Source organism: Lutra lutra, chromosome 11 (genome assembly GCF_902655055.1).
Source record: "Lutra lutra chromosome 11, mLutLut1.2, whole genome shotgun sequence".
NCBI classification, from domain to species: Eukaryota; Metazoa; Chordata; class Mammalia; order Carnivora; family Mustelidae; genus Lutra; species Lutra lutra.
The window spans coordinates 76,280,890-76,296,296 of NC_062288.1; the positions used below are offsets into that span (position 1 = coordinate 76,280,890).

A 15,407-nucleotide genomic window follows, 5' to 3' on the forward strand; every position below is an offset into this window, starting at 1 on the left:
GCAAATTTGACCACAAGACTTGAGAAACAAGAATAATTCCCAGACTTCATCAATATGTCGTTTGTAGCTGTACAACTCCTCAGTTCTCTTAAAAAATCCAAATAACTATAAATTGTTCCAATGACAGAAGTTTCAGACCCATGACCTTCTAACTTCTAAAACTTGCCCTCACTGTAGCATGTGTTAAGCCCTGTCACTTTGACTTTCATACACAGGTATTCTAACAGACAAATTAGAGCTATTTTGTCCTGACTAAAGTGATTATAGATGGAAGGCTTTCTTCTAAAATGTGCTTCATAGTACTAGACCCCAAATTTTAACATCACAATACATATCATTGTGCATAAAACAAAGATCACTTTTTGCTAGCTGCAATAAAATCTACTTTAAAAAGAGATTTTTATTTATTTGAGAGTGAGTGAGTGAGCATGGGAGGACAGGCAAAGGGAAAGGGGAAAGAGAGAAAATCTCAGGCAGACCCTGCGTTGAGCCTGGAGCCCAATAGGGGGTTGATCTCACAACCCTCAGATCATGACCTGAGGGGAAATCAAGAGTCAGTTGCTCAACAGACTGAGCCACCCAGGTGCCCCTGAAATTTTACATTTTTACAAAACTATAGTTTGGATTTTTCTTTTTGAACAATATTTACAAAATCGTTAAATCACGCAAAAAAAAAAAAAAAATTATCCACTACTACCTGTAAGAGAAAATCAAAACCAAAAGAACCTTTTGCCCATGGCAATGGTTGCCAGTGCTTTTGACTCCCCATCCTTTTGCAAAAGGTAAGATCTTGCCATCTTTACCTGTATGTCCATTCTTAGCAGCAGAATACAAGGCAGAATGGCCATCTTCACAGGAGTAATTAATGTCCAGTCCTTCTTCATTAAGCAGCATTGATAATAAAGTGACATTTCCCTGGGCAGCAGCTTGCTGAAGAAGGGTGGGCCTGCCAGCCAGGGGGGCAGGACCACCACTCATTAGCAAAGGGGTTAGGGAGGGTGACCAGCCTGTGGGTTAAAGTGACCCTAGTTAGAGTAGGAGCAAGGACAAGAGACAGATATTACCCACTTGTTTCTGAATTACACACACACACACACACACACACACACACGCACGCACGCACAGACATATGAATATGTATCCTTAGAGGATTATGTGGTTTCTAACATTATCAATCTGTTAATATTTACTTAGCACAAACCTGTACTGTTATTTCAATCTTGTATCTGCTAATTAAATTAATATACACGGTGACACATTATTTTTAGTTGTCAGTCTTACACATATAAATGTTAAAGTAGTGGTCAGTTTTAGGAAACTAAGATGGCTATCTCATTTTAAAAGTTCAAATTCCACTTCAAGGTTTCAAAACAATTTGAATTTTAAAATTACGAACATATTTCCTCAATTTCAATATCAGTCTGAAAAGTGAACTGACATCTTTAGGTATAGAAATAATCGTAAGAAATAGAGATTTTCTTTTTTCAACCATGTTTCCAAGGTATTTAACTAAAAATGTATACAGATCACTAAGAGGGATCAAATATTGCCAAGAAATCTATTTACGTTACTTGAATTCCCTTATTTGGGGAAAAAATAATGAAGGGACCCAAGTGCTAGTCATATCAAGAGCTAAAAGAAACACAACATATATAATTGAATCTAGAATACTGTGTACCAGTACAAATATGCAAGACATGATTCTGAAGACTTTGTCATCTGGCCAATCTTTACAACTTGTGTACCAGAAACTTTTACTAGCCAACAAAACAGGACACTCTACCATATAGTTTTAATAAGAATCATAAGTTATCATAGTTAGATATTTCTCATCAGTATTTAGCAGCTTTAGAAGAGAATCTGTTAAGTGTGTGAAGTCGGCTGCATATAGCATGGAAAATTTTCTGAATTCTTCCTTGGTCAAAAGGCTGTAAAAACAGTAAAGTAAAAATGTTTATTTAACGTGATATATAGGTATTTATGTGCTTTAGATACAATTAACTTTCAAAATAAGTCATTGTACTTTCTTCTTTTTGAAGCCCCAAATACCTCAAAGTAATCCCAGTGTATACGGTGTATACGGAGGGGCCTATGTGCACATATTCACTCCTCAGAGTACACTTTCTGCATAAACCCAGTAACATTCTCTGTAGTGGGACACAATAGATGATCTTCTTATGTTTCCTCCACCTTGGTATCAGGATGATATTCTACATATATGGGTATTACATTAATATGTAATAAATTTATATAATTGAGACCTGAATTACTTTAACAAATATTACCAGCAAAAGATTTCTTGGTATTTTAAAAATTATTTGTGAAAAAAAGCAGTTTATACATATAAAACTAGTCTGTTTATTAAAAGCTGGATATTACATCTTCATAATTAAACATTTGGGTCCATGAATAATTTATTGTTTTTACCCTGTTAGACTGCAATGACAAACAAAATTCAAATGCTTATAAAATTAAATATTTATCTAAGCTTTATGGTATTTCCCCATTGATATTCATTAGCTCTTCTTACAAAAGTAGTATTTTTACTTCATACTTACAAGAAGGCTCCTCTCTGGTACATTTTACCTTTTGTATTTTCTTAAAAACAAACAAAAAAAACAAGCCCACAAAAATTAAATCAGTACTTATTAGAAATGGATGATAAACAGAGAAATTATAAACACCAAGGTATGACACCTTGACTGCAAAGCAAACACAAAAGTAACATAAAGGCATTGCAAGGTGGTCCTCTGTGGAACAGAAGGGAGTGTGGCTCACAACTCACAAAGTGAGTTTCTTCCCTTGAGCTCCTGGTGCGCTCTCCCAACCCTTCTCCCTCCTCCACCCCCACTGTCCTTCCAGCTACCTCCACCTTCTCTAGCTCCTCCAAACAGTCTTTGTTATTGATATCCTATAAAGAATAACAACACCTATATAGCAAATGGTTTGCTCTTCTTTTAGATTTGTCTTCATTTTTCTTTTTTTTCCAATGCAATTCTAGGCTTTGGGTGACAATTTAAATGCAGATATATTTCTAAATGCCTTCTGCTGGAAACTTGGGATATAGTATGCTGGGAAACTCTATTGTTAATGCTAAGCTATCTGAAAGAGAAAATACTTATTCAAAAATTTTCTCAATCTTTAGACCACTCAAGAAATCAGTTTTCTGTCATACAAAACAACAGAGGAATATACATGAATTTTTTATTTTCTAAGAGGTGTGGAATATATTTTTAAAAGGAAAAATGCTTTATAAATACCAAGTATTCTTAAAGTTTAAATAAAACTTTTATCCCCACTACCATTTCCAATAGCTTAAGTTATTTAAATGAATCCTTCCATCCATATGGGATAAAATAAAATTTTGCCATGGGCCTTTATTGTTCATTTGAAATTCCCAACAATGATAAAAACGGTAATATTTATTGACTGCTTAGGTAATGACAGAACAGACCTGCGTCATACAGCTACTTTAATGAGGTTAGAAAAAGGTCATTCAGCTTGGCAGCGTCATGTGCAAACATTAGTAAAGGTGAGCATCTTGCAGAACATGCGGTGGGTGACAAAGGGAACAGAACATGCAATGCAAGAGGGAACAGAAGTTGAGAACAGCTTCTGGCATCAGCTTCAGAGTGTGGAGAAGGTTAATGTCATAGCTCAAATAGGTCTCATTTCCAGATTTAGACTTTAAGCCAATCTTACAGGGAGGATCTTTTTTTTTTAATAAATGTTTAAGGAAAAAAATGTCTGAACCAAATTAAAAAAAATGTACCAAACCACTACCACCCTCCCCCCCAAAAAAACCCAAACCAAAACCAAACCAGAAACAAGTTTCCAAGGGTATGAAAACTCAGCTGCCTAGGGTGATTTCTGATTTAGACGTCTATTCATCTAACAGTTTAAATGCATTCATTGGATAAGTTCAGGAGGACAAGAAATTTTGATTCATTTAGAATTTAAAATGCTATTTAAAAATTTAACATTTGGCCATAAAAACTGCTAATAGAGAAATTTACAACATAATTCATTAAAGTGGTATCTTCTGTCATTGAAATTCTCTTCAGGAGTGCTTTAGCTAAATTGTAATTGTTTGCCACAGATATAAGCGGATACAGAAACTCAGAATTTGAGAATTTTAAAGGTATGGGATCTAGTGATTCTCCAGGAAGGGAGAGGTAGTGTACTGCTGTTTGAAAAATTCAACAGGCAAGTTTAATAAATCTTTCTGGTCTGAAACTATTTTTTTTTTTTTTTTGGTTCAATGATTTCATTTTTAGATGAAAAAGCTAATGGCTCAGAAGAAAGAGGCAGAAGTGGACTAACCCCGCCTTCTTCTTAGGCTCAGTCCAGAGCTCTACTCCTCACTGAATTTGGAACAGACATCTACCCACCAAGGATTTGGCAGATGTGCTCTATCCTCATGCCCTGCTCCTACCAACCACAATGGCATTAGTGGCTATTTAGAAGATTAATAACCTTCAATGAGCTTATGATCTGGAGAGACCCAAGTTCACCTAGGCACAGATAGGTTAAGAAGCAAGACGGAAGGAGCTCTGGTGCTTCTTGACAGCTAGGGGCATGGCGGCAAACATAGGGGCAACCCAAATGAAAAGCAGTTGAAATCCTGGATCTCATTTGGAAAAGTTAGGCTGACTTGCAACCACAGTTGATTTAATCACCCTTCTTATGTTACTGTAATAACTTTTTTATTCCCCAGACTAGATGCTCAGGGAAAGCTTGCTGAATGACTATTCCTCCCCATAACCAAGTAATTTAGAAACTTATCATCCCACTGGGTAATTCTGGAATCCTGAGATGATTTTGGCCAACTGGAAACCAGAGAACAGAAAATGAGGTACCAGTTTCACCTATCTTCAGTGGCTGCTGTTATTACTCTGGTTCCCTCATTTATCCTGTTTTGCTCTGTAGACACAAGCAAAGGGCATTTTTCAGAGGGATCATAGCACCTTTATCCAAAATTCCACTCTATCCTAGCTAGGTCATTCTGGCGAACATGTAACAGTCTAGGAATTCTCTTGTCTACCGAGTTTAAGATCCTGCTGACAAAATGTTCCTCAGTTATGGACGCTGATTTTAAAGCTTTTCCACTAAAACCAAGACACTTGAGGCTGAACCTCGGAGCACAGTCACGACTGAGGCAATAATTGGCGAAGCATCATAGTCCAAAGCAAAGATGGTTTTATAGTTTTTTTAAAAGCTGACAAGGGGTGCCTGGGTGGCTCAGTCGTTGGGCATCTGCCTTGGGCTCGGGTCATGATCCCGGAGTCCTGGGGTCCCTGCATCCAGCTGCCTGCTCAGTGGGAAGCCTGTTTCTCCCTCTCCCACTCCTCCTGCTTGTGTTCTCTCTCTCCCTGTGTCTCTGTCCAATAAATAAATAAAATCTTTAAAAAATAAAATAAAATAAAATCTGACAAAACAGCAAGTGTTTTCCGTTTTACAGTTTGTGCCTTTATGTCAACAGCACCGTTGGGGCTCCCAAGGGTTTTGGAATCTCTGCTTTGAGATGGCCCTCAGACCTTACGGTACATTCTCTGGTTCTCCTGAATGGCAGCAAAAATTCCTACTTTGAATGTGGATTTAGCTCTGGAAAACAGCTACCATCATTCTTATGCCATGGGAAGGGCTGTTCAGCTCAGTGATACCGTTTTGAATAAAAATATGGAAGGTTAAATGCTGTAAAGATATCACAAAGTACGAATAGTGACATCAATTTTAAAGCAAATTTTCGAAAATGCTTTAAGCAACAATATCAATGAAGCAAGAGTATCACCTCTATTTATTCATCACTCATGCTGCTCCAAGTGCAAGACCAAGTTCTTTGCACGTTAAGGTAGTTAATCCTAACAGCCACCCTATCTCATATGAGAAGCATAAACTCCACATGAAGAATGAGAAAATTTGCTCAGTCCAAGAGAATCACCAAAACACACAGCTATAAACTGCAGGCCTAGATTCCAGCGCAGATCTCACTGACAGCAAAGGCCATCCTGTTTCTAATTCCCAATTATGCACCAAAATACGAAGAGCAGCCTCTCAATGAGCACAGTTTCAAGGAACAGTTTATAATTAGGTAAGTAAATGCTGGCATATTGCTCTCATTACCTGACAATTAGCAAGAACAGTGCTCCCTATTTTTCTCATTCCCACTCCCCACACTCTTGAGTTTTAAATATAAATAACATTACTCAACCCTTCACTTAATTCTTAAAGTTCCCTCTCATTAGAACCCATGGTCTCTGGTAGCCACTAAGACTCCACGGTAAGAGAGACTGCTGTCAAGTTTCAACATATCTTTGACACTCTAACATTATTTTAGAGCCACATTTGCTCAGGGAAGAACTAATCCAGTCATGTTAATAAAAAGCGATGCTTTCTCTAGCACTGCATAACAAAAGGGAAAAACCCAGTTCTTTATCAACTCCTTCGTTTAAGAGTCACGTACTTCACAAAGCACATCTGCAGTGAAAACCTTCCCCACTATACCTACACGTGGTTACCCATCTGTGCGTGGGGGCTGGACGACAACTGCTGGTAACGGAATAAACAGCCTTTAAAATAAACTTAGAACAGGGACTTAAAATTTACGTACTCTATTTTTGAGGTTGAAAAGAATACCAAGCCACTACTAAAACTTAGAACATACCAATTATGGAGCAAATCTGATCAATTTGACAATTCAAGGTAGACTGAAGCATTCATGACCACTTGAAAGGATTTTTTAACGTTCTCTCTGAAGGGACAGAACTGAGCACAGATTGTCTGGTGACAACCCCCTACTACTGAAGCCTCGTGAGATAAATATTTAACAAGAAGGAACAGTCTTTTTTCCCATGGAAATGCTTTAGTGTCTCTAAATTAATGGTCTCCATGTGCTCCAAACCACTACTTTCAGGTTATTTTAAAAAAGAAAGCACTTAGCATTAAGAAACCACAATTCATGTAGCAAGATGAATCACCATACCCTGGAGCCATTAAAGAAAAATACAAAAAAAAAAAAAAAAAAAAAAGAGAGAGAGAGAGAGAGAGGAAAGAGATAAAGAAATAGGGAAAAAAGTATCAAATAAAAAAAAAAGTTCCAAGGCAATGTGAAGGAAATTAAGGCAAGTGAGAAGACAGGCCACATTCTTCAAAAAAGGGTATAATATTTCAATCCCTTTACCTGATGCTGTTACCAGGAGGCTGTCTGAGGCACCTGTTCTACAAGATGAGGCACTAACAGGGTTTATGGAAGAGCAAAAGGCAATGGTGGTGGGAATGACAAGGGAACTTTCTGAACATGCAGGTTGGCTCAGTCCAGGGGTTTCAGCAGGCCAGGCACCCACCTGAGACGTGGCCAGGGCTGAAACGCCACAGCCTGCCGGTGCCACAGTTAAATCTATGGATGGTTTTGGTGGCAGCTGAGGGGAAGATGATTTAGGGAGATTCTCCTCATTTATTACCCTGTTCCCTTGTGGCAAAGTGGAAGGAGGCGAAGCCATAGTTTTGTTATCAACTTTGGCCCCAGCGCTGGAGGCCCTGCTGCTATCCATAATAACCTTGAGTTGGGGGTGTGGTGGAGAAGGAGTCTGGGAGAGCCCTGGCTTTTTTGGAGGGATAGGAGGAGGGTTTCCTCTGTCAACTCGTGCTACGCCAGGAGTCTTTAAACTGGTCCGACTGACTGGAGGGCAGGTGCCAACGTCTCCCGTAGGGGGCGCCCCAGGCCTCGGGGGCGCTCCTGCAGGAGGGCTCGTAAATCTTGACAGTGCTTGGGTCACAGTATTCCGAGCTAGCTGTTTGGCCACTAGGCTGTCACGACTCGTTGGAGAGACATCTCTGGATGGAGGACTTTGGGTGGTATTTCCATTTTGGTCTGGGTCATTAGCATTGCCCTGAAATCGAAATCTGGCTGCTTGGATTCGAGGGTTTAGACCTGGATGCAAAGCTGCATTGGCACACGGTGAGTGTAAACTGTGCCCAGGTGCTGCCTGTGAGTGGCTCTGGGGAACTATGCCTGGCGTTTGCACGGTGGGAGGGGCAGTGCTATTGGGAAGTGGGGGGGTGCTACTCGGCGAGCCAGTGCTTGGTCCGTTCTCCTCAATTTTGCTTGCACTTGGAGGTGGGACAGTAGGCAGAGAGGAGACAATCAAGTCACCGTGGGAAGCCTGCCTGTCGATACCTGGTCTGCCCAGCGCGGCACTGGGGCACACATTTCCTTTAGTGTTGGCGGAAACTAGGGGGCTCCCTGTGGGAGGCTTCACAGGCACATTCAAAGGCAACTTCTTCACGTGGTCAATGCTTTCTATCGCTGGGTCAGTCTGGCAAGCAACAGACCTTGTCACAGGTCCTTCTGTCCCCACAGATACGGACACCAAACGCCTATCTTTTGTCTTTCGCGGGAGAGAGAGGCTTGGTTTGCTGTCATTTCCCCTTTTCAGCTGCTCGATCATTTTCTTCATCTTGTCAATCTCCTCTTTGAGGTCAGTGGTGTGCGCTTCCTCGCGGTGCAGTTTAGCACGAAGCTGTTCCCGTTCCGTGTCGAACTCAGAGAGCTGTTTCTCCATCTGAGCTTCCATTTCTGTGCTCCTTCGTTTCTCGGCGGAGAGCTCCTCTTCTAACGCACCTGTCTTCTTCTTTTCCTCTTCCAGTCTGACCAACACGTCTTCGAGCTTCTGGGCCTCGTCTAGGACTTTGCCCGAGAGCTGTTTGCACTCCTTGACCAGCATCAGGACCACGTGCTTGTTCTTGCCGCGCTCCTCCTCCAGGCGGGCCGCCAGCTGCTTGTGCTCTTGCTCAAGGCCCTGCAGCTGAAGCTTCTCCATCTCCAGCTGAAAGAAACCCACAGGACAGCTCTGAGTAACACGCAGAGAATCCTTTCAGCCAAAGAAGTGCTTCTTGAGAGATTTTTATTGTGTTAATAGCTATGTGATTTGGGTTAGCTGAAGGGCCACATTTCTAAAATTGTTGTGATAGGAAAGATAATATTTTAGATACTCATTAAATGAGAAAATAGGTATAAATGGTTTAGCGAAAACCATCTAAGTCACAGCAATAGAGAATTTTAAAAAACCTATTAAACTACAGAAAATGAATAGAAACCTGACACTTCAGAACACAACACAGAGTTCAGAAAGTTCTGTTTTTGTAAAAATAGAACTCTGTATGGGAGCTGATGTTCTTTTTTTTTTTTTTTTTTTTTTTTAGGTTTAATGCCGTAAGGTTGTTAATGAATCTCTGAGGTACAGTATAAGGAAAAGTGCTGAAAACAGAGGACTTCAGTTAAATTCTAAGCTTCTGTATTTGCTGTGTTTCTTAAATTTTAACCTCAAGCTTCTTATCACGGGTTGCTGTAGAAATCATACAAAATCATATCTGAATCATATTTTACTAGAACTATGATCTTCACTGATACTGATCAGTGAACCCAAAGTCCAACCCCATCTCCTCCAATCCTACTTGCTTGCTGAGCTCTCACGACATTGGCCTCCCTGGTTCCTGCACAGTGTCCTACCTCAGGGTCTTTGGCTTTCCCGTTCTCTCTGCCCAGAGTTCCACCACACACCTTCATGCAGGGTTCCTAGGCTAAGCAGCTCATGCGCTGCACAAGGAAGACCAGCTGGATAGGTGAGTGGGAGCCCAAACCCAGCCCTGTCTACTCACCCACTGTCTGCCCAGGCATGGGGTTGCATCTGCCTAGAAAGAAGGGCACCTTTCCCTTCACAAAAAGACCCTGTCAGCTCACCAAGCCATAGGCCGTTAGGATTTATGCTTTTCAAAGAAACATTTTTCTAGCTGATCAATGAGGAGGAGCTTTAAAAAAGAAACCTCTGTGGGGCGCCTGGGTGGCTCAGTGGGTTAAAGCCTCTGCCTTCAGCTCGGGTCATGATCCCAGGGTCCTGGGATCGAGCCCCACATCGGGCTCTCTGCTCGGCGGATAGCCTGCTTCCCTCTCTCTCTCTGCCTGCCTTTCTGCCTACTTGTGATCTCTGTCAAATAAAAAAAAAAAAAAAAAAAAAAAATCTAAAAAAAAAAAAAAAAAAATCTAAAAAAAAAAAAAAAAAAAAAAGAAACCTCTGTGTCTCCAGGTGGGGTTTTCAAATAGCACAAAACCACCCAAAGCACCAAAGTCTCACTTCTTTTCCTCCAGGCCTCTGCTCAGCCACTACCTTGACCAAGGCCTCCTTCTCACTGTCCTGGGGAAAACAGTGGTCCCTCCCACTGTACTGGTAACCCTTTGCTTAGCACCTACCTGCCCCCACTGAAATGTGACTCCATGAAGGCAGGGACTAGATCTTCTTTGCTGCTGTTCCCAAGACCTAGAATAGTATCTGGCACACAGTAATTGTTGTCTGGATGAATGAAATTAATGCAGTTCACAGAAACAACGAACTTCTGCACACTGGTGGCCTTTCTGGGTACCTCTGAGATGCCCTACTGTAACATGTTTATACAGGTTTCTCACTTCTTTCCAGAGGAGCACCTACTGCCATGAGATACTCATGAAGGACAAATGAGGGAGGCCCACATACTTCACCTTCCCACCTAGAGAAGCATTCCACTGGCAGTCCACCCAAGGGCCTTAAGATTCATAAAGGTTAAAGCAGATCTACCTGATAAAGACAGAAAGGACTCCCCCCACTGACCACCGCCCTAGGTGTTAAATATAAATAAACTCTCATAAGATCCAGTAATTATTTAAGTCAGTAAGTCAGTTTTTAGTCATCAGTACCAGAGGAAGGAGATGCTCAAATGATCTATCAGTTGTGAGAATGTGCTCCTGTCCCCCACCCTGCTGAGAAAATCCATTGCCTGCACAGTCAGTCACGAAATCAAGAGGACAGAATGGCTCATTAGAATCCGGGATATCATTAATTTACTCTAGGATGCTTCCTGCCTTGAAAAAGTTGAATGGCATTGCATGGGTCCTATAAATAAGTGATCAGGAATACAGATAATTCCCCAAGAATAATTAGTGACAACTGTTTATACATACACACTCTATTCTACTATACACAATTTTAGGGGTGACTTCATAAATAGATTAGGTAAGATGTGGGGAAAAATACTGTTATCATATAACTATATTTATATGCATATTTTAGTCATCTAGATGCTTCACAGAAAATTTGACTTCTAAATAGTCAAAAGACATTTAACTCTTCTAAATGCATCAAATAGTAAGTTTCTGCAGAAGGAATACACAAAGTTAGAACTATTAAGAAAAATTTAAACTTTGTATTCACCACTGCCCCAAATTCTTATAGCAATGTTGGAAAAAGCCAAAGTAGGTCAATTTTCAGTTTATTTTAAAAATATGAGTTCCATAATTTACCTTGGAAGCCAGAAAAAAAAATGTTTTGTGGAACTTTAAGGGCTATCTTCATTTTACATAACAACTAACTAGAGGCCAAATGAGTGATCTCACACAGTAACGTCATCTCCTGAATCAGTGTCAGCATCATGAAACTCCGGGTTCCACTTGTCTCAAGCTTTCCTCACCACATCGTGCATCTTGCCCACATTATTTCTTCTCTAGGGATCATCAGACTTTATTTTTGAAATGACTTATATCTCATACTTGAGAATCAAACTGAAGAAAGACTTCTAACAGGAGATCAACTCAACAAATTTCACATTATTTATACAGAAAACTATAGTACTATAAAAGCGCCCATTATTCTTTTGTACCTTTGTTCTTCCATCACTCAGACCTTATAAGTCCTATCTCAGATGAACATATTTTTAAATCTTACCATAGACAGTGGAACACAAAGGAAGCCACCTAACCAATGCACCTACAAACACAGTGAGTTCTGAGCCCCAGTCATTTATCACTCTCCCTTTGTTTAGCTTCCTCTACCATTTACACTTCAGGGAATATTGAAACTTCTGCCACTCTTCCCAAAACATCACCCAATTACCACTCAACTAACTCTCAGTCTACCCTAATTTTCTTTTATCAAGAAAATTCACTCCCTCTACATCCCATCTCCTCCCTTAAGCATTTTTTTTTTTTTTAAATAACCACACCAATCTCTATTTACCTCCCTTCACTCTGAGAGAGGAAGATTTCTATCTGTTCAAGGTCAGGCTTTCTTCAACAATTAACTTCACTCTCTCCTGTCACTTGAGACTTGCTCCATCAGTTATCACACTGCTCTTTATAGATAATAAACATATAGGACAGTATAAAGTGGTCTGAAGTCTACATAACTAGAGTCCAAAATGGAGAGAGAACAGGGAAGAAAAATATATTAAGAGATAAAATAGTCAAAAAAATCCACAGATTTGGTAAAAAAAAAATCTAGAAAGTTCAGCAATCCTAAAGCAGAATATATCTATGTTACAAAAAAATCATACCTAAGTACATCATACTAAAACTGCTGAAAACAAGGACAAGAAATAATCTTGAAAGCAGCCAAAGGAAAAAAAGAGACATTATAAACATAGAAACTATAATATAAATTATGATTGTATTATTATCTCTATTTGGAACAGAATACCCCAAGGCTATAAAAGATACAGTCTTTTATATGCACTTTTATATGCACTTGCTGAGCTATTGAAAACCATCAACAATTTACAGATGACTAAAATCTTCTCCGACAACAGAATTATATACAAGTCACAGTATGATATGAACAGCCCAAAATTCAAAAATAAAATAACATATTTCTAAGAAGAAATCACAAAGGAATTTAGAATATATTTTGCGCTGAATGAAAGTAAAAACACAACATATGAAAATCTGTGGGATGCAGTGAAAGAAGAGAATTTAAAATATCTAAAGCAGAGGATGGAGAGAAATTTCTATCTTTAATTGCATATATCAGAAGCGTTTTCTCAAATCAATCATCTAAGTTTCAACTTAAGAAGTTCAAAGAAGTAAGGCTAATGAAATATAGTGAAAGGAAAGACATAACAAAGGTAATAAATCAATGAAATAGGAGACAAATACTAGAGAAATTAACAAGGCCAAACTTTTTCATCTAAAAGATCAATGATACTATTAAACATTTAGGAAAAAAACAGACTGAGCAACATAGAAAACACAAATAGTAAATAATGGGACTAAAAGAGGGAATATTACTACAGAAGGAATGTTAAAGAATAATTTATAACTTTGTGTCAACAAATTCAACAAATCAAATTCCTTTGACACACGTAACTTTCAGGATTTATATAAACTGGCATAGAAAATTGGAATATGGGCGCCTGGGTGACGCAGTCAGTTAAGCATCTGCCTTGGGCTCAGGAAATGATCCTAGGGTCCTGGGATTGAACCCTTGGCATCAGGCTACCTGCTCAGCTGGAAGCCTGCTCTTCACTCTCCCTCTCCCACTGCTTGTAGGCTCTCTGTCTCTGTCAAATAAATTATAAAATCTTAAAAAAGAAAAGAAAAAGAAAACTGGAATGGCCTCATATATTTTAAGGAAACTGAATCCACAAATAAAACTTCCCCTAAAGAAAATTTCTAGCTCATATGGCTTTACCTGTGACGTCTACCAAACATTAAAGAAATAGTGCCAAACCCATACATACCCCTTCAGAAAAGAGAGAAGGAAATCTTCCAATTCACTTTATGATCCCAGAATTACCTTCAATTCAAAACCAGTCAAGTATTTTCCTTAATTTACAGAAAAATGATCACTCATGAATATAGGCAAACTAAACCCAATAATATATTAAAAAGTGACCCTCTGAAGTTTACGTCAGGAATCCAAGTTGTTTCAGTATTTGAAAATAAGCGTAATTTGCCACCTTAAAAGACTTAAGAGAAAAACCATGACCACAACAATAGATGCAAATAAACCATTTTACAAAATGCAAAACCCATTCATGACAAAACTTCTCAGTATAGAATAAAATCTCAGTGACATAAAGAACATCTATGGAGAAACACAGCTAACATCATACCTGATGATGAAATACACACTTTCCTCCCTGAGAAAAGGAGAAAACACTGAAGTCTTCTCTCACTACTTCTATTCAACAATACACCACTGAAGGTTCTAGTCAGCGCAATGATGGCGGTGTTGGGAGAACAAGACAGGGAGGCAGATAGGCAGGCAACTTAGGAAGTGCTAAGATGGATTCTATTCACAGACGATGTGTTTGTTTACCTACAAAATCTTAAATAATATACAAAACAACTGCTAAAACTAACAAGCAGGTTTAGCAAGATGACAAGATACAATGTCAACATACAAAACCAATGTTAATACCTGTATACTAGCAATAAATATTTGGAAAAAAGTTTTTAAACACTGTGATTTGCAATAGCATCAAAAACATAAAATACTTAGGAGTAGACCCAGCAAAAGACATTTAAGACACTACGCTGAAAATAATAAAACATTGTTAAAAGAAATTATCAAAAACTAATGTACAAATACACTATGATAATGAGTTGGAAGACTCAATCTCATTCATGTCCATGCCTAACAAATTAGTGTACAGATTCAGTAAAATTTCAGTCCCTGCAAACTTTTGGAAAAACCAACAAACTGATTTCAAATTTGTATGAGAATAGGCAAAACAATTTTAATAAAGGAAAACAAAGTTGATCTTTCCCCACCTGACTTACTTCACCTAGCAGAATACCCTCTAGATCCTTCCATGTATATCCTTTGATTTCACTTACATATGGGATTTAAAAAATGAAAGAAAAGAAACAAAAACCAGAAACAAACACATAAATACAAAAAACAAACTGATGGTTGCCTGAGGTGGGTGGGGCCAACAGGTGGGTGAAGCAGGTGAAGGGGATTAAGAGGTACAAACTTCCAGTTAAACAGGTCACAGAAATGGAAAGTACAGCAGAGGGAACACAGTCAATAATACTGTAATAATAGTGTATGGTGACAGAGAGTAGCTACTTACCATGGTGAGCACTGTATGATGTACAGAACTGTCCAATCACTATGTTGTACACTTGAAACTAATATATATTGTATGTCAACTATACTTCAATGTTAAAAAATTTTTAAAAAAAGAAAAAAATTGAGATTTACAGCTCCTGCATTTAAGGCTTAATATTTAACTACAGTCATCATTTACCTGAAGTTCAGGTATACAGATAAGATCAATTCATGATGAAAAAACTCAGAAGACCGTTCAGTGATTGCTTGGACTGGGGAAGGAACTTACGGGGAAAGTATTCTGGGAAAACTTCTCTGGTGATGGAAGTATTTTCTATCTTATAAGAGGTACACATTCTGGGGTGCCTGGGTGGCTCAGTGGGTTAAGCCTCTGCCTATAGCTCAGGTCGTGATCCTGGGGTCCTGGGATCAAGCCCCGCATCAGGCTCCCTGCTCGACAGGGAGCCTGCTTCTTTTTTTCTCTCTGCCTGCCTGTCTGCCTACTTGTGATCTCCTCTGTCAAATAAATAAATAAAATCTTTAAAAAAA

At 39.1% G+C, this 15,407-nt stretch overlaps 1 protein-coding gene across 5 annotated transcripts in view; it reads right to left on the reverse strand.

Moving 5' to 3' along the window:
- The window catches only part of CTTNBP2 (cortactin binding protein 2), a 151,415-nt gene that overhangs the window by 65,996 nt on the left and 70,012 nt on the right, over positions 1-15,407 (reverse strand). For 2 of the 5 annotated variants that reach the window (XM_047695136.1, XM_047695137.1), the window contains exons 4-5: positions 7,181-8,825; positions 804-1,007 (exon numbers count right to left, since the gene is read on the reverse strand). In XM_047695136.1, the coding sequence (XP_047551092.1) occupies positions 804-1,007; positions 7,181-8,825 (1,849 nt within the window). Of the gene's footprint in view, positions 1-803; positions 1,008-7,180; positions 8,826-15,407 lie in introns of those variants that run through there. The other 3 variants (XM_047695138.1, XM_047695139.1, XM_047695140.1) reach the window with 3 other exon arrangements.